Raw genomic sequence first — 25,478 nt, forward strand, 5'->3', positions numbered from 1 at the left:
GGACGGATTACAGTGAGGAATGTAAATTGGCCTATAATCTAGTTCTAGAGGAATACAAGGCAGCAATAGAAAAAGCAAAAACTGTATTTTTTACAACAAAAATAGAAGCGGCCAAAAATTCCTTGAATGAGCTCTTTAAAACAGTGACGGTTTTATCTCAGCGGCAGCAGGATAAGCAATTTACACCTGACCAAAACTTTGTTGATAAGATTGCTATCTTCTTTCAAACTAAAGTACAGAAAGTCTATAACGATTTTCTCGAGACGTTACCTATTTCTACTGAAAAAAATGAAGATTCCGTGGAGGATAATCCAACTCAGAGCAGCTTGTCAAGGTTCTCTGCTCTAACGATAGAGAAAGTAAATTATCTGTTACTACTGCCCAAGTCTGGTTCTCCTAGTGACCAATATCCCCCTTCCATCTTGCATCGGTGTCTAGAAAAATCAGTGTTCTTAAATGAGGTTACCCGTTCGGGGACCTTTTCGTAGTCTTGGAAAAAGGCAAGTATTAGGCCTATCCTGAAGAAAGCCACTTTGGATCCTACTGAGATGAAACAATATCCCCCAATATCGAGCCTTCCAATACCAGCTAAAATTCTAGAAAATTCTATTAACATGGAACTCACCGACTACCTAGATAGTAACAATCTCCTAGATTTCCCCCAACATGGCTTTGGATCCCACCATTCCACCGAGTCAGCCCTGAGTATGGCCACAGAGGAGATCCGTAGACAGATGGATGTGGGGGAAGAGCCGTCCTAATCGTGCTTGACCTATCAGCAGCATTTGATGCCGTTAACCATGCAGTACTGATGCAGTGGCTGAAAGTAATAGCTGTCAAAGATACACCCTTAACCTTACTATCATCTTTTATGGCATCCAGGGGACAGATGATCTATGGTGATAATCTCAAATCAGAAAACTTCTGTCTCCCGTGTGGAGTACCACAGGGATCGGCTTTGTCTCCATCGTTGTTCAACATATACGTCACCCCTCTGGCCAGATTAATTAAAGATCATGGTTTTACGCTAAACTCATATGCGGACGATACACAGATAGTTGTATCTGTCATGCAGAGGGTGGACGCCACAGCCGCTAGTTTTCAAAATTGTCAAAATTCCATTATGGCCTGGATGAACCTAAACTTTCTCAAGCTCAACACTGAGAAGACTGAGGTCATTGAGTATGGGCAGGGTCCATCTGTATGGAGCCAATTGTGGTGGCAATCCGAGGTGAGTAACTGCCCTGTTCCTACTAAGGCAAAAAACCTTGGAATAATATTTGAAAACGAATTAAAGTTTACTAAACAAATCAATTATTTAACCTCCTCCTGTTTCTTCACACTGAAAATTTTGCGAAAAATCATGCCGTTTATTCCTTTGAACCTCAGGAAAACAGTAATAGGAGCTCTTGTCCTCTCTAAAATCAACTATGCTAATGGTCTATTTCTGGGAATTGACAAAGGCCAGACAGCCAAACTGTAGTCTTTGCAGAATGCAGTAGCAAGTGTACTACTTGATATTCCCAAATACCATCCCATGTCCCCCAGAATAAGGCAGCTTCACCGGCTCCCAGTCCAACAGCGATTAGAAATCAAAGCTCTTTGTCTGGTGCATAAAGCACTATATGGTGGGGGAGCCACGGACATTCAGAATTTATTCTCTTGGTACTCCCCACAATGGAATCGTAGGTCAGCCAACACAAGGCTAGAATAGGTTCCTAAAATATTAAAAAAAGATGGGGAGGCGAAAGCCTCTCCCGCAGAGCAGCCAAATTATGGAATGCTACCTACTACCACTAGACTACAGTCAAACAGGCCTCTTTTTAAGAAACTGGTCAAGACCTGGCTGTTCCCTAAGCGCTAGAACCGAGCTAGCTTGTGCAATGGCAAAAAGTTACTCCTAGCGCCAAGACACCTCGACAATCGGGCGCTTTATAAGTATGTCAGTCAGTCAGTCAGTCAGTACAGAAATATGTTTCATGTGCAGTTGCAAATTCTTTGAAGCGTGAAAACCTTTTTCCTTGTACCATTTGTCTTCCTATGTATAATTATCATTGGATTTAGTAAGATTGGCCTTTTAAGACTAATTATTTGGTTTTATCAACACATATCTCCCCACTGTGTCTAAGTAAATGAAAAACACTGACTTACTATTTTTATTAAACAAACATAGCAGTTCTAACTCCCACATTGATTGCTAATTGCACTCATGTAAAGAGACTGTGCGAGAAACATAATTTTGGTCCTTAATATGTATCTTGTGCCATGATTTCTCAGAAGCCTTCTTTGTGAAAATAAAAGAACTTCAATGGAAAATGTGAGGTTGTGTGTGGTTTCAACTTATATCTTTTAAAGTGTAATGCAATGTTACATAGGTGCACACCCTTATACAACTACAGAGTATTCTCTAGGTTTTAGTAAAGACATATTTTGTTGTTTTTATGCTCTCATTTAGGGATTTTTGCAAGAAGGTATTATTCACTGTATTCACGTGGGTCTCATGAGACAACAATAAATGAGATGTGAGTTTCAATATGCTAACAGTGCCCTTGCAGGAAGAGAAGGCATATCTGAGAGATTTTGTCATAGCTTACGAAATTCCATGGAGAGTTGTGTTTCTCATTTGTTAATGGCATGCCACTTTTGCTATGAGCCTGGTTTGGGAATTAATGATCAATAACAGATTGTGCTGGACTGGGCTTGGGAAATTGTTTCCAAATATCTGTGTCTGACTTTCTGATTGTTGTAAAAGTAAACAATGAAGAGTGGATTGATGAGTGTCTTGATAAAACATTCTCCACTTCTTTGAAATTTTCTAATTAGCCCATCCTAATGCAGCCCTTCATAAGGAAGATGGGAGACTCACATTGAAGCCCCATTGGCAGCAATTCAATGAACTTGTGAGTTTTAAGCAATATCCCAATCTTTGTTTTCTTACATCTATTACTAATGATTCAAATGGTTTTATTGAATGAAGCAATGAATGCAGTTACTTTGATTTACTACTTTTACCATGCAATTCAGAAGCTAACATTTATGTGAATTTACCTGTTACTTGTTAGGAATCTAGGTGCCTATTATAGGCCACCTTCTCGGAAAGCTTCTAAAAAATGCAAGAGAAGTAATAAAGCCTTACAAGGAGACTTATTTGTATGAGTAAGAATTATAAAACAAAGGTGGAGGGTTGGCCTTTGAGCTGTCTGTCAGGAAAATATCTTGAACCTACTTAGTTTTGAAATGAGGTGATAGGACAAAAGGCATAACCAAGAACATGCCATAATAAGGAACCAAACTTGATAAATTCAGTGTAAGCAAGAACATATAACAAACATGGACTCCAAGAATAGATGGTGCCTGGTTTGAAATGGTGGGGTACATTACAAATCTCAACCATTTGTGGTGCAAGGGTAGAGATGAACCCACTAATTAAACAGCTTACTGACCTACCCTACCATGAGTGATAGGTGGTGGAGGTGTCTGGGGCATATATAGTATTATGACTCATAGTGTGTCTCATCGGATGTAATGGTATGGTGAAGCAGAGGTAAAGTGATATTGGAGAGAGTCGTTTAGAATTATTGTGCAATTTGTCTCCTATAGAATGGATTTCATGTACCATTATAGCACGTCTAGAGATGCAGCTTAGTAGTAACTTGTGATGAACAAAAAGGTTTGCTTGTGAATCTATTCAAAATGATAGATTTGTGTGTATTTTTATATGTGATGCTCTCCTTATTCATGGGAGGTACATCTTTGTATTGTATAATTTGCTGACTTTAACTTTTTGTACCTTATGGGCAATGTCACAAAACAAAAGGATTCAATGAAAGGTTTACCCTAGTGAAGTTTCATCGACAGTGATAGACTTCTCCCTGACATTTAACCATGGTGTGCCTTGCTTGCCTCTGCTGTTTTGTCCAGTCAATTGACACAGGATCAATTGTGTGAAATGTCCAGCATTACACAGAAGGTGTTTAGAGACAGAGCTAAAAAATGTATTCTACAAACGTTTTTCCTTAAGTAACTACCAATTTCAAGTCTCTATAACTGTGTCAAATGTTACCTGAGTGGAACCTAAATTTGATTTTTGATGGGATTGGCAATATGCATCTGAATACGAAATGTAGTTAAAATTTCGAAAACCATTTAAAATGTATGTGAGGGAAATAACAGTGTGTTTGTTTTCTCATGCACATCATACTTTAGTCTGTGATTGCTTGTAACTCCACATGTGTAGAATCAATCAACATCATTTTTTAATTGAAATAAGCCACTAGCCGGTAGTGTGCTATTACCTATAATGTGGTGAAAGTAGATTTTGTCATTTCTCAGACATTTTCTTATATATTAAATTCATGGTTAAAGGTTCATCTTGTCTTATGAACCCCTGTCAAGCAGATTCTAACTATCAACAATAAGTTGAAAATATGACCACTCACCATTATCCTTTTGCTGATGTCACATGTCAGTCTTCCTTACCTCCAATTGCATGCAATGTATTTAAAGCTTTTTTAATGTATTCATTTAATACCACTTATAATAGCTTCTTCTGAATAGTTGCTGACTATTTTCCCTTTTCAATGCTTCTAGTTTGGGAGTTCCAACTTGTAAACTTCCCTTTTTCCCAGTTTTTTTGTTGACCTCCATGTATTTAGATCTCATCTGTGAGGGAACCTCCTAAATGGAATATCACTCCGTATATGCTTCTGTTTAGATGGTTGTGATCAGTGACTACAAGTAGTCAACCTTTAATATAAGGTGTGCTGCTGCTCAACCTGGTTAAGGGGCTTTGTGCTCAGCCATTGATGTTATATTTCCTTGTATCCAGAGCACATACATTATATCAGTGTGGACTAATATCCATTCCTTTATCTGCTTTGACTTTTGCTATATTTCCCTGAACAGTCCTAGATTGGATTTGTGTTTTAACTATCCTATTATTCCATTTTAATTACTCTGTTTGCCAACTGTGATTTAATCAAAAAGAGACTAGCTCATATTTATTTTAGATTACAAAAAACAAGAAAAAGACTCTGGTATGTTTCGTCATAGAGTTGGAACACCTGGTGAGTGTGTTCAAAAAGCCCTCACCCACCAACCTAGTTGGTGGCATGCTTCATCATCGGGCCCACCCAGTAGCACCTAGCGTGCCCCGGGTGTGCTTCAACGCCTGATTACAGCGGAGCTGGTATTTTGCTGAGTGTGCAGTGAAGATAGTTAAGAAAGTGATGTTAAAACGGCTTGGCGGGGGTCCCAGTACCCGAGGGTAGAATTAGACTTTAATACCTGGGCCTCCGTCAGCGGTTAAAAAATAAGGCTGGAGGATGTAAGAGGCGAGTTACGACCTCTCACATCCAATGGGTCAACACGTTTCAGCCAGTGCCTTATGTTTATGCTGGCTTTCTTCAGGACCTAGATAAAAGGGGGTGAGTGTAGGTAAGCTAATGGAAGTGTGGTTTAGACTATGTGTCTACACGCCCTAAAGTGTATCTATGTGTGAGAGGGGGGATTCCCTTCTCGAGACCACGCTAGTTTTTGCTCAGTCTGACCTCAAGGTTGGGAGGTGGCAAAGGCTTGACCAGCTTTTCTGGGCAGAGCCTGCTCTGGACCTGTAGTGCCTCCTTCGCATACCTTATCTAGGTCCTGAAGAAAGGGCACGCTAGGTGCTACTGGGTGGGCCCGATGATGAAGCATGCCACCAACTAGGTTGGTGGGTGAGGGCTTTTTGAACACACTCACCAGGTGTTCCAACTCTATGACGAAACATACCAGAGTCTTTTTCTTGTTTTTTGTAATCTAAAATAAATATGAGCTAGTCTCTTTTTGATTAAATCACATATTACCCCGGGGATAAGGACTAGCTTTCTGGTCCTCTCTCTCTCTCTTGATTTCGCATTCTGTTTGCCAACTCACATTACAAATCTTTTCCCTAATTTGGCAGAATTAGTCCTCTCCTAGGAAAAGAAGAGGGCAGGGGAGGAATCTTCAGGAGATGATTAGCTACTTCCCGCTCACAAGTCTGGGAACATTATTCGCACAGAGACAAAGGGAGAACAGGCAGAAGTCTGCAGTAGTCCTAACAGGGACTTGGTTTGAAATCTCAGAGGCAAGAAAGCAGTTTTGGATAGCTGGAGCAGACAAAGGATAGGTCTTCCAAACGCTTGGTTGATGCTGACATTTTGATGCTCGAAATGCAGTGTAGGGTGATGGACCAGCCTATGGGCTGTGCCTGGGAAGTATCAGTTTTTGGTGGAGGGTTGATGTGACTTCTCTGGACTGGGTAGGAGCACTCAAGACAATGAATGTCAGTTATGGATAGTTCCGCACAATATCCGCCCTTGCTGCTGGTGGTCTCAGGAGTCTTAAGTCAGCAAATCAAACAAGGAGTAAATTGTGCTTCATGTTTTTCTGTCTTCTTTCATTATTACTGCATATACTTCCTCTAATACCTGAGCAAGAAAAAAATGGCTGAGATGCTACAGGCGGAGCAGTGGCATGCACAAGTGAAGTCATCTAGGTCAGAGAGAGGATAGTATTACTTCTGATACCCTTGTCATTCAGATGTTTTCACATCCATGGACAATATATATATATATATATTATGGTAAACATGAATGAATGTGTTTTTCAATCTTCTGTTTCTAATGTCTCTATGTGTGACTGTCCTAATCTGTAAAAGGAAATGATTTGGAAAACCTTGATCTCTGTAAAAAGAGAAATAATTGTTTCCTGAAGGGTTCCCTTTATTGAACATTATTGCACATTACCCTAGGCTTACTTACTTGGAGAAGGCTGAAAAAGAAAATGCTATCTTCTAATAATTACCATGGTATATCTTGTCATTCCAAAAATGCTGCCCCCTCTAAAAGACTCAGACCTACCATCCGGAGCACAAACTAGATCTTGTCCATCATGAAAGATTAAGATTATTTCAGAAAATAATTAAAAGTAAACTGCACATGACAATTATAAGTGATCTGATCTGACCTAGTGTGTAACTTGTCTATGATCTAGGACTGAGCCTCCAGTTAATTAAGTGGAGAATTTAGCAAGGCGAATTATTGTTCATGGTATGTTAAAAGTGACATGATCAGAGAACACCTAAAATGCAGTTTGTATGTTCAAATTGGAATCTGACTATGAAAAGCTGTGAAAAAGCTGTAAATGAAGTAAACATTATGAATACTAATGCTCTCCACAAACCGATCAGTGTTGCACATGCACATGGTTTTTCTCTAACCACCTCAAACTTACCCCCAAAAAAACAGAACTAATTCTCTTCTCTCCTAACAGCAACCAGCTCCCCATCCAAAGCTGACTCTCTGACCTAAATGATCTTAACTGCTTGCTCTCCTTATCAAACTCAGCGAAATCTCTTCATTTCACTATTGACAACAAACTTATTCAGGTAAAGGAGCTCTCTTCACTCTCCGACATCTTAATAAAATCAAACCCTTCATTCCAGCTGATGACTTTAAAGCCGTTGTCGAATCACTCCAAAATTTACTATGGCAACGCTATCCTCTCTGGTACCCCCAAAGTACACCTTGCCCCCCTTAGATCTGTGCTCAACCTAGCTGCCAGGCTAATCAGAGACTGCAAACGTTTTGATCATATCTCTCCTTCCCTCAAAGCCCACAATTGGCTACCTGTTGAAGGAAGACTGCATGCATAACACACAAAGCTCTTCACCAACAAACCCCCTTGTACCTTACAAATAAACTCAAAAAAGCAGGCTGCTCCCATACGATGAGAAGCACTAATGCCCTACTCCTTGTCCCCCCTCTGTTAAAAAGAAAACCACACAATGTTGGTCCTTCTCCGGGAACGCCCCAATGAACTGGAATGCTCTCCCTAGGGATTTGCGCTGTAACTCCTCCTACCTCATCTTTAAAAAATACCTCAAATCGCACCTTCTCAACAAATATTGGGGTCCTTAACCTTGCCTCTGTCCCCTCTTACAAGCATCCACCAATCTGGCTCCACTCCTCTGCCCTCTTTACTCCCCCCTGAATCTCCCTCCGACATTACTTCCTTTCTCCCAAATTGTTCTCCCTCTTCTCTACTTATCAATCTTTTCCTCCTTCCTCGCCAACCAGCCTCCAACTTTGACGTCCCCTGCACTCAACTATGAGCTGTATACTGTGTTTTTGTCATCGTACCAAAACAGTTTTGCTTGATAGCCTTTACTCATGTATTTTATCTCCTGTTAGTTTTATACTGTTCCTATGCCAAATAGCATTTCTTGATAACCCTGCCCCTATTTAAATAGCTTTTTTGCCCATTTGTTAATTTAAATTGTCTCTTATCCTGACATCTTTTTCTGTATACTATGGAAAAACTGTTGTACTGTAACAATCTATGCTTTTTTGCATATTTGTTATATTTTCTTTTTCATCGAGACTTTTAAAAAAAATTCTATTCAACAATTGTCTTCTCTATAACATCAATGCTCATGTAAAGCGCTCTGATACCCACGGGTCCAGCCAGCGCTATATAACACCTCTCAAATAAATAAATAAATAATATATAAATAAGATGCACAGAGAACTTTGAAGAGCATGTGATGGTGTGACATGAGGCACAAATACCACCTGGACTACATCATGTAGAATATGTACATGACTTTGGAAATATCTAAATATCTTAATGCAAGTGTGTTTAAAGAAAATGCACTAACACTAATGAGAAATTGCAGGACCATTCTCGGTCTAAAGGTCCTACGGTGATACAGTTCATCTCTTATCATTAGCTCCTTATTATAGGTGATGCTGAAAAACAAAATCACGTAATTCTGCACTCACAATTACCAATATTGCAGCTTCCCATACGTGTTTCTTGTGTAATCATAACATTGTTGCAATATTCCTCCTTAAGGAAATTGGAATTACCTGAGCAAATCAGTGTTTCCACACCAATGTCTGCATTTTCACTATATTCTAATGAGATTCATACAGACATATTCCAAGAGGATTTTCTGGGTGAAATGTATCTGTGGAAACCTCTGAGGGGGCAGCCATTCCACATTGTAAAAGTGATATGAGCAGAAATCTTGGTAATCCTATTGTAAGCAAAATTAATGAAATCCTAACTAGAATTTTAGTTCACATAATTCAACGTACCTTCTCCCCAACACCTCCTTGTGAGCCAATTGAACCTGGGGGTCCTTGAGGGCCCTGAAAGAAATATTATATTAGAAATGGGAAGTTCTCATGTGCAATCTAACCATGTTAAATGATGTCCATTTCTACTTAGCCAAAACTGTGTCTTACATCAGCTCCATTTGGACCCTGGGGGCCTCTGGGGCCAGGAGGACCAGGAGGACCCTGTCAACAAGAATGAAAAGTGACAAAAAAATTGCATTAGAAATGTAGCATCAAATACGACACAGTAACAAACATACAAGCACACAGTACCCAAATTATAAGTTATTGCCAGTCAGCAAAATATCTGTCTATAGGTACAAAATAATTAATCAGTAGCTCCACCCTTTTTAAAATTTGAAATCATGCTACAATTAAAGGTAACATAGTTTTCCACTTTGCCAGGTGACTAAATCTGGAGTTAAATGTTAAGCTTGTTTTCAAATAATCATTGTTTGTTGATTAATTAAACCACAGGCATGCAATGGAATGGGGAAAATTTGGAACCTGCAGAGATATTTCCAAATGAAATAAAAATAATATTTTAGACTGATGCGTGTATAATTATTTACCAAAAATATGGAAAAAATATTCTAAAGCAATGTTCTTACCATTGGTCCAACATCACCATTTTCACCCTTTTCACCGGGTGGGCCAGGCAGACCCTGAAGAAACATAAAGTAAACAGGATATTTTCCTTTGCTACATACAGCATGATCACTACCAACAGGTGTGGTCCGTTTCGATGTAGGGTAATAATGATCAAATACGTTTTGGGAATTCAATTCAATGATGCAGACATTTGATAAATAAAACAACTTCTAAAGAATCCCTACACCTAGTGCTTGAATATAAATCAACAACAGACAATGTTTTAGTTTAAGAGAAATTATCTGTACAAATATTAATATTGATTCTATACAGTTGTTACATAACATATACTGAGTGTTTTGCATCCAGTATTGCAATCTGGTGCTTTATTCCAAATCCTCCATTTTAAGGGGCTATTTTAAAAAACAAAAATCAATCGTAAGTTCTCCCTACGGTTCCACTGATGTTTTTTCTGTAAGGACAATTTTCATTGGCTCTGTTTGTTAAACTTCTTTGCCTTATCTAATTAATAACAACCAAGAAATTTCAGAAGATCGTGCGTATTACAAGAATGCCAAGAACCACGTATAGTCCAGCCTGTTTTCCTAATGTTTTAGGACTTAAGGCTTTCTGAAAAGAGGAAAGATGGACATGATTTAGCAAGAGGGTCGACCTGGCTTACAATAATGTTCAGGTTTTTTTTGTGGCTGAAGACAGCTATACATTGATCCACAAAAATGTGCATAAAGGCACATTTTCCATTCCTAATCCTTTGTTAGGTTTTGGAACACCTTTACAAATTAGGCCCTGTGTGTTGGTTTCAGTGATTCACATTTTATAGAGAGGGCACAGAGTTCAAACCTGATGAATGCATATTGCTTCTTTTGGAGGTTGACATGGACTTTCTGATAATGTGTAATGGATTTGTAATGAAAATAATGAATATTGGGATTGTCTTTAGTTCTTCTTCATTTTAGATAACTGACAATAAAGTGCACTATTAGGGCATATATGTGTAATCATGCATGTGCTGCACCCACTATCCTGAAATCTAAGGTAAGCCAGTTGTCTCTCTCTCTCTGCTGCCTATGTCAGACAGAAAAGGGAGGGTGATGCTAAGGTACAAAAGAAAATTAATGGCTTGAGTTGTAGATTAACTTAATTATTACAATAATATTTGCTTTTTCCTGTATCTACACAAGTTCATACAAAGAAAACCTTGTCTTGAAAATAGGAACTTAATGTGGAGATAAATTCTTCATTCTATGGGGCCCATTAAGTTGTCGTTGGAATCGACACCAACGTGCCGTCGGTCACCGAGTCTCTAACCGGGGTCAGATCGTCTCATAAGTATTGTGGTCTGTCGGACCGCAATGGCTCAGGGACCGACCGACAACTTCTGATGGGCACAAGGAGACTGTGAGATGGTCAATATGATCACATTCCCCATAATGGAGGTGATGCCTTCTCAGGCACTGCTGTGGGGATTACGATGCACCTTTTTGCCAGCCATTTCACGTTGATTCTTCAGATGTGAGAAAGCTGGCAAAAAGGCTTTTTTGGGGCCCCTATCAGGGCCCCTGCCCACTGTGGCCCTCCACTAGTGACCAGGGATGTTTGCAAACATGCATTTTCCATTGGGACTTGTGCTGCTGCTGTAGACTTGGTCCACAAACTTCAATACCCAAGAGCAGGGTTTGGAAAGGGAAGCTAGAGCATAGGACAGTGGATGTGCAACCAGATTGTGGTAAGGAAAATACACATCTTTGGGCAGAGAGAGGTAGGGAGTAGACATTTGGACACATACAAAGTGGGCAAGCTGTTAAAGGAAAGATGCAAGGAGAGGAAAGAGAGGACCACATATAGATTTGGAAGAGTATACTTGATAGCAGAATATACACAATGCAGAAATGGGAATGTGCTGTTTCAACATGCAGGAAGGTTAGCCAATTCTGTAGAAATGAAATAGTGAAAAAACAAACAAACAGTGGTATGTTGGACACTAATGTTAAAAATATTCTGTAGCCATTGAATAATATCTGTTCTGTTTGTCTCCTAATTAGACGTCCATACATTTCATAAATCTGCCCAATGTACCTGTATTTAGTGTTGCCTTTAAGGCACTGGTTTAGATTTCAAACATTAAGAACACCCATTGGCAATATCAGAAATGCCTTGGAAAGTTCAAATATTATTATTACAAGACCATCAATAACCTGGGTGTGATCATCAGTGGTGACAGCTGACTACTAAAAGGTGCTCTTATGCAGTGGGGTGACAATGGGCCACCAGAGATTTTCTCAACACAAGATGTAAGCACTAGAAAGAATATCTCTTCTGGTGGTTCAAAGCTGCCACAAACCTATACTACCAAATCCATGAGTTGTGGCTATATGGGGCAGACACTACTGTGAACTGTTGATACATGAAACCAATGCTGTCTTTCAATGCTTTTATCATCCTTGCATTCCCACTACCTGTCCTTTGCAATGCTGCTTTGCTGGAAAGTTGAGGTTGGGGATGTAGAAATACTTTAAGGTGGTAGGTTACTAGATGTGTTCTATCCTGCACATTGATGTTGTATTCACATTAACATAGATACTAACATATAAACATGCAACTGACTGGAGACGTTGGGCAGTAGTGCAAGATATACTCTGTTTAGTGGGGTGCAGTTGATTTGGGACCAGACTGGGGATAGAGGACATCATTTACATTTAGTCTTAAGGTCCTGAGTTAGTTAAGTAAGGTTAAGTATTTGTCTAATTATACACTGAATTTGCAACCTCTCAGTTAATAGGAGTTCTACACAAGTCTAGTCACACCGGGTAGCTTAAGTGTTATGTCATTTTATGTTGCACTATGCTACTTTATTTTATATGATGTTATGTTATGTTACTTTGAGTTTCGTTATGTTATGCTATTGCTGAACTGTGAATACTTAGGGGCCAATTACGATGCAGTCGGAAAGGCTCCGAATGGCATTATGTTTGTCCGAACCTGTGTTGGAACCCATGTTTCCGATCAGCTGAGACACATATTAGACCCACCAATTATGATACAAGGTAACTGGTCAGTCATTCCGAATCGGTTCGGATCGGCATTCAGAGAGTCCAAGCCAATCAGAGCAGAATTGTACAGCTCAATAGGCTGCATTTCTGACCGACTGATTACGATGTCGGATTCTGCCAGTCGTTCCGAATGTGTCTGTCCGAATGAAACGGCTGATGGAAACTAACTTTGGAGGCACCCCTTTCCTTTGAGGCCTCCAGTTGGGGCCCATGGCTGTACCAATGGGTCCCCTCTTTCCAACCATGCATTGCACAGTGTGGCAGGCACCATGGGGTGCCCTCTACAGGGTGCAAGGTTTTCTTCAACCACCCTGCTTTTCAATGGGAGCCTGTGATGTCGGTCGAAACACAGGCTCCCATCAAAGTCTATCAGAGTCCGACCGAACGGTGTTCGGAACCATCATAATTGGTCAGTTGAACTGCCCGAACCTGAGTCAGTTGGAAAAGATTCCAACAAGGAGGCTTTACGATGGACATCGTAAAATGAGTCCTTTAATGTGTTATCCTTTACATACATACTGCAAATATTTTATGGAACCTAATAGATTTATTTTAGACATGCTAAACTAGGCAAACTTGAATAAATAAACACTTTTAAACACTTTTAAATAGATTTACACATCTATGATATAATATATTATACTCTATATCATCAGGTTTGCTGTGCCCCCGTATCTTGGGATGCCAGGGCATTTTCTTATTTAATAAAATTATAAGGCAAATACCTTTGGAGTGAAAATGTCCTTCCACTGAGCCATGAGACCAGTGGTCTTTTAAGATATATATATATATCGAAAGTCCCCATCTCTATATATAGAATATTCCATATATTTTAAATGAAATGAATCGGAAGAAACGCTTGGCACACAGCATTGTTGAAATCTGTCTGTCTTATCTATGCTTTGCAACCTAAAAAGTTTAAAGAGGAAGGTTGCATGGTTTGATTTTGGAGTCTCCGATTGTCAAAAAATGTATGGCATCATTCCAACGAAGTAACAACATTCTTATTCTGCTTAGATCATGATTTTGCATAATCGTAAAGAGAGTGTCTTCAAATAATGATGACAGAAAATATCACTGATCATGCTTTATTGTAAAATGCATCTACAGAGTTTGCAGTGGGTTGGCGTTTTCTTTTTTTTCTTCTTAGTGGCGTCGCAATGATTATCACCTTGAATGACTTTATGAAAGTTAAGAAATGTCAGATGTCATCTTAAGTCACATTAAGATCTGGAACCTCATAGCTGCACTCTGGTCAATATCGTTTCATGTGAAGCCTGCTAAATAAATAATTACTGGGTTCGGCTCTGATCTTCCTATTAAAGTGGTGACTATTTATCCTGCCTGCCTTTGTATCAGATTGAGACACAGCCAGCGCGCTGAGCATAAGGCATTTTCTTCAATACTGCACATTTTTCATCAAGCAAATTTCAAATTCGTTGGAATAAGGTAAGGGAACGTTTATATGATGTTCTAATGCATTTCTATATCTAATAATGAGTAGGACTGACCAGAGATATACTTTTCAACAAAGAAAAAATTGATGCCATATTAATATTACTTATATACCATGTGCAATCCATCTATTGTAGAGGAAGTCCCCAATCGTGAACTAAAAAATATATTTTTTACTTTTATGGTCATATGTATGAGGCCTTTTTGCAATTGAAAACTGTGTTCACAAAATCACAGACAAATGACTTTTTAGTATGTTCAACCACATTTTGTGAGTTGGAAAAATATTCTCAACTCACAAAATGGGTGTATAAACCCATACCAAATTGAAATTAGGAAGAGGTGTGAAAGGGGTATTCCTTACTAATTGCAACCCAGTTTTTTATGTCTCAATGGTTTGCATCTTCAATTGTAGTTCTGAACCACTGATTAGTTACTGACACCTCATTGAAGGTGGTAACTGATTCATAAATGAGAAGGGGACCCCTTGGGCACCATCTCCTTTGTGAATGAGATTAGCAACATTAGTGGGGGTATGCAGTGAGGGCCCGGACCGGCCGAAGAGGGCACTGGGCGTTTCTCCGGTGGGCTGCCAGGGTGGGGGCCGGTTATGAGTCCCTCGGGGGTGGGATTTTTGTTACCGGAGCCAGCAATATCGGCCCCCTGTAACAAAATTGGCTGAAATCGGCCCTAGAAAGCAACTTGACCTCACCCCCCTACATCCCACCCTTGCGGGCCAGCCAAGCAGTTTCCTAGGGATGGTTTTGGTTCCCAGTCCAGCCCTGTATGCAGTGGTCCAGGAAACACTGCCCCCACCCCCCAGACTTTTTCCAAAATTGAAGCACTTTTATAAAGCTGTACAGGTTCTTTTAAGAAACAAAGAACATTGTAAAAAACTTTTTCCATTTGGGAGCACAAACACAGGGGTAGTGGTCTGGTGTTCCTTAGAGTCACCATCCATGTGTTTGCAGCATGAACATTAATTAGGCATGTCATTTTCAGGCCCTATGCAACAGGACATTTTAAGATGGAACCTAATAGTTAACAGGTTGCACTGCAAAATTAAAGACTGGCCACAGAATAACAATGCATAATTAGTGACCATTTTATGTAACCAGTCTTATTTATTTCAAGAGTCAAAACAGTTGACTGCCTGTTTATAGAGACCTGCAACCTGTTCCAAGCCCTGGCCAAAAACGAAGCATTTTCAAACCTTCTTGAGTTTTTCAGACAGGTTTTAGGTAATAAAGTAAACATTTAAGCAATGCTTAACTCTGTTTACTCTAACTGCAATCTTTTTTTAATGCACATACTCTTAAAAATGGATGGCATCAAGACATATCCAGAGTACCCATATGGATCAAGGTTACACTTGATAGCGGTTTGAAGTTCTTTTCACGGCATTGTAAAGGTGTGCGCCCTGTCCATGCATGTTTCTGAATGCCCTGTTTGTATTTCACCTAATGAGATTGACAATCATGGCAGCTTAATGGAGACTCCGGAGTTTGTCATCATCAGAGCAAGGCTCTGATGTCAAAGGTCATCCAAAGTGAACCCCTTTCGTGATAGTGGTGATTGCCCTCACTAACGAGGCTCTGTGGTGGAGCATGATTTCTAGTGTGGCACCCAGGACATTTCCCCTGTATCACAGGATGGGGATTGCCTACTGGCTCTTCTGTAATGTGCATGTTTATTTTCCTATAAGGGGTTCCTTGGCCTTCACTATGTTTGGGAAACAGACTGATATTTCCCCACGCCGAGGGTTACTGACACCCGTGGTATTGTTAACTTCTAGGCTGGCAAGTATTTGGTCTATTATGAGATGACCCTGATTTCCCATTGAGAAATGTGAAAATGCTGGAGGAATCTTTATTTGTCAATCTGATTCCTATATCACTTCCTCCTTTTGCCCCAGATTTTTTTCAGGAGACTTTGACTACTTTCAGCAGCCAAAATTGTCAGGAGAATGTAAATAATCTGCCATTCTTGCAGCTATCATCATTCTGATGGGGCCAGTAACAGCTGCTACAACCTCCCTTGTGATTAAGTGCCCATAATATCAAAAGCTGTAATATTTATCACATTGTCATATCAACTCATTACTGTTTGCTAAGAGAAGGTTTAACTGTAGGTAACAAGCAAAGCAAGCTAACAAAACATATGGCATGCATATCTGGTTTGTTTTGTGGATTGTTTCTACCACAGGAAATACAAATATGAATTAGTGCATTATCAGGAATTACAATATTAAACCGTTTCTTATGAGAACATTCCTGCTGAAGGTACCTGATACTTCTAAAAGATATATATTTATTGTACAGTCAATATTACAAAGTATTCATTACTCTGGAGGGAAGAAATGTAATATTGCAAGAAATGTGCACATCTACCAAACAGTGTAAAAGCTTACTTGAAGTCCAATGGGGCCGGGAGGACCTGGGAATCCACGTGAACCCTCGTCACCTTTCTGTCCAAACATTCCTTGCTGGCCTCTTGGACCAGGTTCTCCATCAGATCCCTAAAAACCGTATCCCAAAAAATTATGGTATGACAATACAAATTCCATAGCAAGAGAACATGCTCCATTGACGTAAAGAAAACAAGACACTAGCTTAACATGAATATCTTAAAAACTGGTTCAGAATAAACCTTCATCATAAATTGGTCCAAAAATTAAGATACTGTTTAAAAATTGGACAACCTATACCAACTAATAATTTCAGCAATACTATTATGCTGTCATATATAGTACACTTTCAGTGCTTTTAAATGATGATCTTTTAGGCCTTCTGCCAACCACGCAATGGAATTCTTTACTGTCTTTCTGAAGTATGTAAACTACTATCACTTTAACATGAGTTACCAATGTTCATAAACATGTGGGACAAACTACATTTGGACTCATTCAGGCAATGGAAAATGTGTTTATTTCAATAGAGCCTTAATTCTATTTTCTACCACTAGTGATCTTCAATATGGCTTCAAAAGTGTTGAATATGATCAATCTGATAACAAATGAGGCTACTCTGACAATTGTTCCTGCTGATTTAACTTTGTTGTGTCTCCATTGCTAGAAGATTTCATGAAATAACCTCCAATTATTTCAGTCTCAAGACATGCCTTTGTTGGAGGTCATGGTTTACTTTATAAAAAGCTGGTCTGTTTCGATGGTAAATTGTATCACCTACAAATCTAATTCTAAAAAAAGGTACAATACTGCATGCTTCCTCTGGCAACACACAACACACCCTCTGAAATGTACAAGATATTCACAACTTGTTTATACGCATGTATTATATTAGTAACATGGTGAGTAATACACTGCAAGCCGTGATCATAAATAAAACAATTGTGCCACTTCTTTATGTAAAAAAATAAGAAATTAGTAAAAACATTATTATTACTTACAGCTGGACCAGGGGCACCAACTGGACCTTGCAGGCCAGGTGGACCAGGGGGGCCCTGAAAGAGAGAATAATATTAATGTATAAAGTATTTTAAAAGACAGCATTTCAGGAGATCATATGGTTTATTTTCTAACTGCATTGCACATTACGACATGGCTCTTCTGAGAACACTGCAGTCAAAAGCCTTTTGCCTTTCGCCAGTCAGCCTTTCAGTTTGTTTAATGCTCCAAGATGGTCTTCACTCATGTTATGATTCAATTTATGACTGACATGTTTTCATAGCATTTCTCTTTCATATTTCCACAGAATACTTACAGATGCGGGCTATGGTTTTATGGATATCTTTTGGTGTATATTATTTCATTTTAAATCAAATGATCTGTGTATTAAATATTGCAACAGCACACATTTTAGTGCTAGGAGGGCATTGTCTACCAGAGTTCTTCCACATGATACTTTATAATCTACATTAAAAAGGGGTATATGGTTGAAGAAAATGCTCCACGATTTGTTCCAATACCATGACTTTATGAATCTGTTGTATCTTTGAGGCGAACTGACAATCAAAATGTTTCAAGGTCCAACTCAAGACAGATGGATGTGTAATAGTTCTACCCTTGCCAGTACTATTTAAATGAGTTAGTCTGAGTATAATATAAACAGTGGACCGCTCACTTTTTCTGACACTATATCTATATATTTCTTTATTTTTTTACTAAACTGTATATTAAGGTGCCTTTGTTTATGTTGACTCATGGTCCCATAATGTTAAGTGCTTTCTTCGGGAATCTACTTGAATGTATGGTGACGTTCGAGCTCTTGTGGACCAAGAAGAAATTTTAAGGAAGAAGATTTGGATCTTTAGCCAATCATAAACTTGATTTTGTTGACAGACTTGCAAGAACTATATATAATGCTCTTTTGACATTTTGAAATCAGAAATTAGAATAGGCAAAGTCTGCATGAATGACACCCCATTGTTTTTCACTTGCATTTTTGATTTACCACAAACATTAATATCAGAGTCCATTTAGTTGATTGCCTCTTTGGCACTTACAAAATAACTTCTGGGTGCCAGGTAGACATTATATAAAGATGGTGGGTATGACCATGTCTACAGTGAGCAAGAACATACATTGCAAGTATGAATAACATCTTTCACCCCATGAAAAATACGTGCAACACATTTGATTTTTAAATGGCCAAATGGTATTGAAAGATATTTCAGATGGGATCATGCGTTTTGGTACTTTACATTGTTTTTGTATAGAGTAATTATTAGGGTTCATTTGTGTAATACAACAGAAACATATTTATTATGCGCTCTGCATTATTTCAAGGAGCAGGGCACTAGAAGATAGACCACCACTACCATTATGGCTGGGCCTGATGGCCCTGCATGAGGGGTGAGGGGAGCTCTGCTTCTTCATCACATTAAGAAACAATACATGCATGGGCATATTCTCAAGCCCCTATTGCCATGGGAATGTCACTTTTGTTGACGTTCCCGTGGCGATAGGGCCAGCGCCCTATTCTCAAGGCAGACTTAACCCACTTAACGTGGCTTAAAGCCAAGTTAAGTGGCGTCTTAAAGCCAAGTTAAGTGGCTTAAAGCTGCATTGAGAATAGGGCCCCTTTCACGCTGTACTTAGCGTGAAAGGGGGCGTGCAGTGGGTGTTGCAGGGGGCGTACCACCGCAACACCCATTGAATTAGACGCTGCCACCTATTATCAAGGGCGGCGATAATAGGTGGCAGCGCCGAACTTAAGACCGGAAAATTCCTGGTTTTATGGTGGCGAAACGAGGAGAAATGCTTAATTTCTCCTCGTTTTTGCTATTTCCATGTGTGCTACCTTGTGCAGCACACATGGACCTAGCAAAATGCCATGGTTTGTTTATGTACAGGAAGGTGTCCCTTCCTGTACATAAACAAACCTTTTATAGAATGCCGGTTTGTAACTTACATGTGTGCTGCATGAAGCAGCACACATGTAAGCTACTAAACAGCATTATAAGTGTGTTTATGTTCAGGAAGGGCCACCTTCCTGTACATAAACAAACCTCCCTGAACGCAGACACCCTTGCACTCTGGTGCAAGGGTGCCTGCGTTGGCGTTAAGTCGTGAGACTAAGCACCGTCGCAGGGGGAAACACCAGGCTGCACCACATTCTTGAGTATAGGGTGCAGCCTGGTGTTTCTGAAGTGGCGGTGAGAGGCCTTAAGCCATGGAGGCTAACGCCTCTCACCGCCACTTCCTCGCGAATATGCCCCGCAATACCCTAGGCTGTCTGTATGTAATCTCAATTGTGTTAGTGGCTCCAGGTTCTCAGTTGTGGAAAATCACCAAACTAATGCACAGGTACAATATACATGCCGGTGTATTTCATGCTTTAAATCTGGCCATACTAGCAAAGTACAACTTGTGCAGAAAAACCTGTGTAATCGAGGCACCATCGGCAATTCAATTAATCTAGATCTGTTTATTTGATCATTTGCTCCAAGCAACACCCACGAATAATGGCAATACTAAAAGGCAGTGGTACTTTCAACATGAATGACTAAATCACTCAACTGTTAAGATTAGTCAATAACTAGCAGATGTAATCTATTTTAAGACATCCCAGAACGGAGTAGTTGTAATATCTCGAGAATAATAATGTAACGTGAGTTACTGCAACCAACATCAATGATTTAATAAAGAGCAAAAATGCCACCACCGTTCATTGCAAACTACAGAAGTAAATAATGTTTAACAGAGATTATCTAAATTTCTTCGGCAACCGGGAACACATTATTTTCCTCACACAAACCCAGTGTGTATTTTCCATGTAATGGCCAGTTTTTATCGATTCTAATCAATTTAATGATGCACAAGTCAATAGATTAAACATGTACTGCCTAGCCCAGACTAGCCATTAGGCCACTATGCCATTTCTCCCAGTGGGCTTTAAGCTCGGGAGTGCTTTCAGAGCAGGGTGTGCTGCCATTACCCCATCAATAAACTCATATGTGGCCAACAACTTTTTTCTCGGAGCTGATTTTGCATTCCAATATAGCGTTGCACCAACCCACACTCTCACAGCAGTTCAGAAACATTAAATCTCACACTCAATATATAATACAGCCACAGGTGGTGTGGTATCAATTTACTTGGAAAATGCATTCTTGCTGTATACACAACTTATGTATATTCAAAACCTGTAAGTGCTTGCTTTTAGCATCACCTCATTACAATTTTGCAAAACTAAGTAGAGATCTAAACCAAAAACAACACAATAAAAAAGATTCAAACTTACTTGTTCTCCTTTGTCTGCTTTACTGCCTTTTTGACCAGGCTCACCAATTTCTCCCTGTAATTGGAAGACAGAGGTTAAAACTCTTTTTTCAGAACATCCCGCCTTCCATTTAACTGCAGTCAATATCCAAGTATCTTCAAATGTCACCTTTCACATGATTAGCCCGGTTTCTTTAATAGTGTTGCTTCAAGTGTAACGGCCTTAAGGGGTGTTTCTGCATCGATCAATCAGTTTGTGTTGACAGATTAATCCCGGTATTGACTCCTACGCTGGGGAGTGACATGGCCTGGCTTTGAAGTAAACTACTGCTGAGTTTTAAATAAAGAGACTGGGCTAGTGTCATGTCATCTGCAGTGTGCACTGCTAATCTCAGTACCTTGGTTTATGTACTAATTAGAAAGAACAGAAGTAGGACGATGTTTCACCTTCCTTATTGTTGTCAGACATAACTCAGCCTGCATTATTTAATGCAAATGTCAGAATGCTTAGCTTAGAATAGCATAAAAAAGGCAAACATCTCTTTTTCTTCTCGTTTGAACATTGGTGATTGTTGCAAATTCAAACTTGCTACTATTAGGAATTTAGCGCCTGGTTTAGATTTGGGGGACGGGGTACTCCTGTTCTATCTCTCCTTGAACAATATCCCACATGCTGTATTACAAGTGCATAATAATCTATGGCACATGTAATATAGTAAATTGTTTATTTGTCATTTTGTGGCAGAGTAACTTGCCTACCAAACTCTAAATCAGAGCCTTTTCTTCTATGTTAAAAGTTGGGGGGAGGGGGGCGTGGCTTAGGTGCCGCGCAAGATGGACGGCTAGGCGTGGAGCTCCTCCGTACCGCTCTGCTTCCGTATGCCTTACCTGCGGTGACGGGACTCGTCTCTACAGAAAACCATCGGTTTTCGTAACCGGAACATGCCGCGACCAGAGTGAGAGTCCTTGCGGCTTTTCCTGATGTGTTTGGAGGCATTGGTCGTAGTTGCTGACTTCGAGCTGTCGTGACCCGCCATTTTGTGCTTCACCTCGGCAATATCGGCTCTTCAACGGAACTTTGTATGCCGTTTCTCTTCTTCTTGTTTTGACAGCGCTTCCTCCCCTCCACCACCCATACTCAACAGTGGACTTTTGAGGTGAGCTTGGGGGACCATTTCGAGACTGTTTGCGCCCTGCTTTTTCCTCAGGTCGTATTGCCGGCTTGAGGTGATGCAGCCGCCATTTCACAATTACCGTGGCTGATCTGAAGAGCCGCGGTTCTTGTTTTTTCACACACCTGTGGTTCCCCGCAATGTTTCTACCGCCTTATGTTTTATTCTGAGGCCTGCCCTTCCCATGTCCTATTAACATATGACACCTCATATTAACCCATGTTTTACAACTGAAGTACTTGTGTACCCGGTTCTGGCCCATGCAATGGCTTTGTCCCTACAGTGACGCTTTCGCAGCCAGCTCCAGTCTTGCTAATAAGTTGTTATACTGCTGCTTCCTGCCAAGCTACAAACATCATCTGACCGATATTTACATAGCGGCTGTTTATTTTGGTCTGAGACTTCAGTGACCACACGGCCATGATACCGATATAGCAATTGTCAGCTGCAAATGTAAAGAAGGGCACTGTACTGACTCCTTGCCGGCTCTGTATAGGATGTTCTAGGCAGTTCCTTCAGTGTCACCAGCAACTTTCCATTAGAAGTGGCTCGAACTCTCTACTCTTTACTGTGAGGAATTCTAAATTTGTGCCTGTGCCAACTGTGCTCTCTTGACCTGCTCTTTTCTATGGGAAAGCTGCGCAAACCCAAATTTGTCTTTACCCCCTCTACGAAGACTCCGGTGAGTTCCTCTAACTTGTCTCTTTCCTCACAACCCATCGACATGGCGACCTTCTCCTCTCAGCGCTCTTCTTCTAGTACTCCAGCATCAAATAAAACATCCCCCCCTGCGTCATCTGCGTCATCTAGCAAAAGGTTGAAACAGAACTCTCCTTCACCAGATTCTTCTCCTTCGCCTTCGATTGATTTAATTCTGGAAGAGATCCGTGCGTTACGTCCTTTCATTGAGGAAACAAGCAGGGATATGCAACTTTTGAAGGACAAGTGGGAGATTATGGATACTCGCATCTCCTCCATAGAACAACAAATTCCTGAGGTCCACTCCAACACACAACGTATTGAATCTCTTGAGAAGACTGTTGTTTCGTTGCAACGCCACACTGAGGATTTGGAAAATCGAAATAGGAGGAACAACCTTCGTCTTTATGGTTTGCAGGAAACTCTTGAGGGTGATGATCCAGTCTCTTTCTTTACCTCTTTCCTTCCAAAACTCTTGGACATGCCACCTTCCACATCCATCAGCATCCAAAGAGCACACAGACTTGGATCACGCTCATCCACCTCTACGAAACCCCGTGGCGTTATCATCCTTTTTTTGAAATTCACGGATCTGTTGTCCATTCTTTCTGCGGCAAGATCCAAACGACAATTATCTTGGCAGGGTCAACGTATCTACATATCCCAAGATGTCTCTAATGCCACTGCTTCTAGGCGTAAGGAATTCCTGGCTCTTCGACCCTTTTTGCGCTCTCTGGGAGCATGATATGGCTTGTTCCACCCCTGTACCTTCAGAGTCACTCATCAAAACAAGTCTTGGTCTTTTCAAGAACCTGGTGAACTCCGTAATTTTCTTCTTCTGCATGACCATGCTGGAATGGATTCTTCACCTTCAAATAGTGGCTGATAGTAATTGTTATTGTTCTTGCGTAAACGTTATTGTTTTACTCTCAAGATGATATTTAGTTGATATTTAGATGTTTTTCTTTTATTTTCCTTCTCTGTATATCTTGATGTATTGTTTAACTGACCTTCTCAATGTTTGAATCCTATAACACTTATGTTTTGTTTTATGGTAATTGGAATGTATGTCATAAGCTTCTCAATTATTTGTTTCTTTCTTCCCTTATGCAGATGTTCTCGGTTCTTCCCCTCACCATGTGTCATCCTTTGTAATTCTGTGAGGTTTCGGTGCGGTTGTACTTCTGGTCCTAGTCTACCCGTCTTGTTGCGCATCACCACTTCCCCATCTTCCTTGTGTATCTTCCCTTTCAGGTATGTTTTTTGCAGTCATCCTTATGGATTTGTACTGTCTTCTATGCATTATTTCTTCTCTTTCTTTTCTTACCTTTCCTGTACTCCTTATCCCTCCCTTTTCCCTGTTCCATCTCCTTTTTCCCTTTCTTCTCCCCCTTTCTCCTATTCTTCCTACTACTCTTTTAATAGTTGGCTTCTCCTCTACTTCTTTAATGTTTAGCTTTTTCCTTGTACAGTATGTTTATGCACTTTTCGATTTTGAACAGTTTAATATGTTTTGACCTTCAAAGTTGTTTCATGGAATGTGAAAGGTTTTAACCATCCGATTAAATGGCAGAGAGTACTCTCCCACCTCTCTTCTTACAATCCTGATATTGTTCTCCTTCAGGAAACCCATCTTTCGGATATTGAATCTTTGAAACTAAAACGACTATGGGTTGGCACTGTTTTGTTTTCGCCAGCCTCTCATAAAAAGAATGGTGTTGCTATTTTGATCCACAAACGTCTCAAATGTAAGGTGATTCTTGAGGAAAAGGATGATGAGGGGCGTTGGGTTCTGGCCAAGTTGCTTATTAATACCGTCCCACTTACCTTTTTCAATGTTTATGGTCGTACAAGCCTTGATCCCTCTTTTTGGCCCGCTATTACTGCAAAATGTATCCAACATAAAGATGATTCCTTCCTATTAGGTGAAGACTGTAATCAGATCATTGACCCCTTTCTAGATCGTAAATCTTCTGTTCGTTTCACCCCTCACAACCCCCATAAACAGTTCCTTGATACTATTACTCAGGTTCATCTTGTGGATTCATGGAGGCTTACCCACCCGGACACTATAGATTTTTCTTTTTTCTCTCCACCACATGCTTCTTTTTCTCGTTTAGACTATATCTTTCTTTCTTCCTCTTTATCTCAGACTCTTATATCTTCTTCTATCGAACCTATTGTCATCTCTGACCATGCTCCTATTATAACTGATTTTGAACTTCTTTCTCCTACTCCTAAATCCTCTCGCTGGCGCTTTAACTCTTCTCTCCTCACGGATCCTCTCTTCTCCTCCTCTTTTCGCTCTTTTACCTCTGAATTTTTTCAACTTAACTCGGCTCCTGATACTCCTCCCCATATTCTTTGGGATTCTTTCAAGGCCACAGCCCGTGGATTTATTATTGACTTTGTCTCCAAAAAGAAGAAAAAGTTTCTCCAAAAACGTAAGGTTGCTCTTGCACATATTAAGTCCTTAGAACACCAATTTTACACCTCCTCTCCTAACCATATGTCTCCTGAACTTCTTCAAGCGAAAATGGCCTTTAACAAACTTACTACGGATTCAGCCTCTTCCTTCCTTCTTCGGGGTAGTGCCCGATACTATGGAGGCCGTAACAAATCGGGCAGATTGCTTGCTAACTATCTCAAATCGCGTAAAGAGCGG

At 40.1% G+C, this 25,478-nt stretch overlaps 1 protein-coding gene across 3 annotated transcripts in view; it reads right to left on the reverse strand.

Annotated features, from left to right (window-relative positions):
• The window catches only part of COL11A1 (collagen type XI alpha 1 chain), a 393,245-nt gene that overhangs the window by 70,162 nt on the left and 297,605 nt on the right, over window positions 1–25,478 (reverse strand). For all 3 annotated transcript variants that reach the window (XM_078644690.1, XM_078644705.1, XM_078644698.1), the window contains 6 exons: window positions 20,965–21,018; window positions 17,669–17,722; window positions 16,671–16,778; window positions 9,755–9,808; window positions 9,273–9,326; window positions 9,123–9,176 (listed from right to left, as the gene is read on the reverse strand). In XM_078644690.1, the coding sequence (XP_078500816.1) occupies window positions 9,123–9,176; window positions 9,273–9,326; window positions 9,755–9,808; window positions 16,671–16,778; window positions 17,669–17,722; window positions 20,965–21,018 (378 nt within the window). The remainder of the gene's footprint in view (window positions 1–9,122; window positions 9,177–9,272; window positions 9,327–9,754; window positions 9,809–16,670; window positions 16,779–17,668; window positions 17,723–20,964; window positions 21,019–25,478) is intronic.

This window comes from Lissotriton helveticus, chromosome 1_1, assembly GCF_964261635.1.
Source record: "Lissotriton helveticus chromosome 1_1, aLisHel1.1, whole genome shotgun sequence".
Taxonomy (NCBI): Eukaryota; Metazoa; Chordata; class Amphibia; order Caudata; family Salamandridae; genus Lissotriton; species Lissotriton helveticus.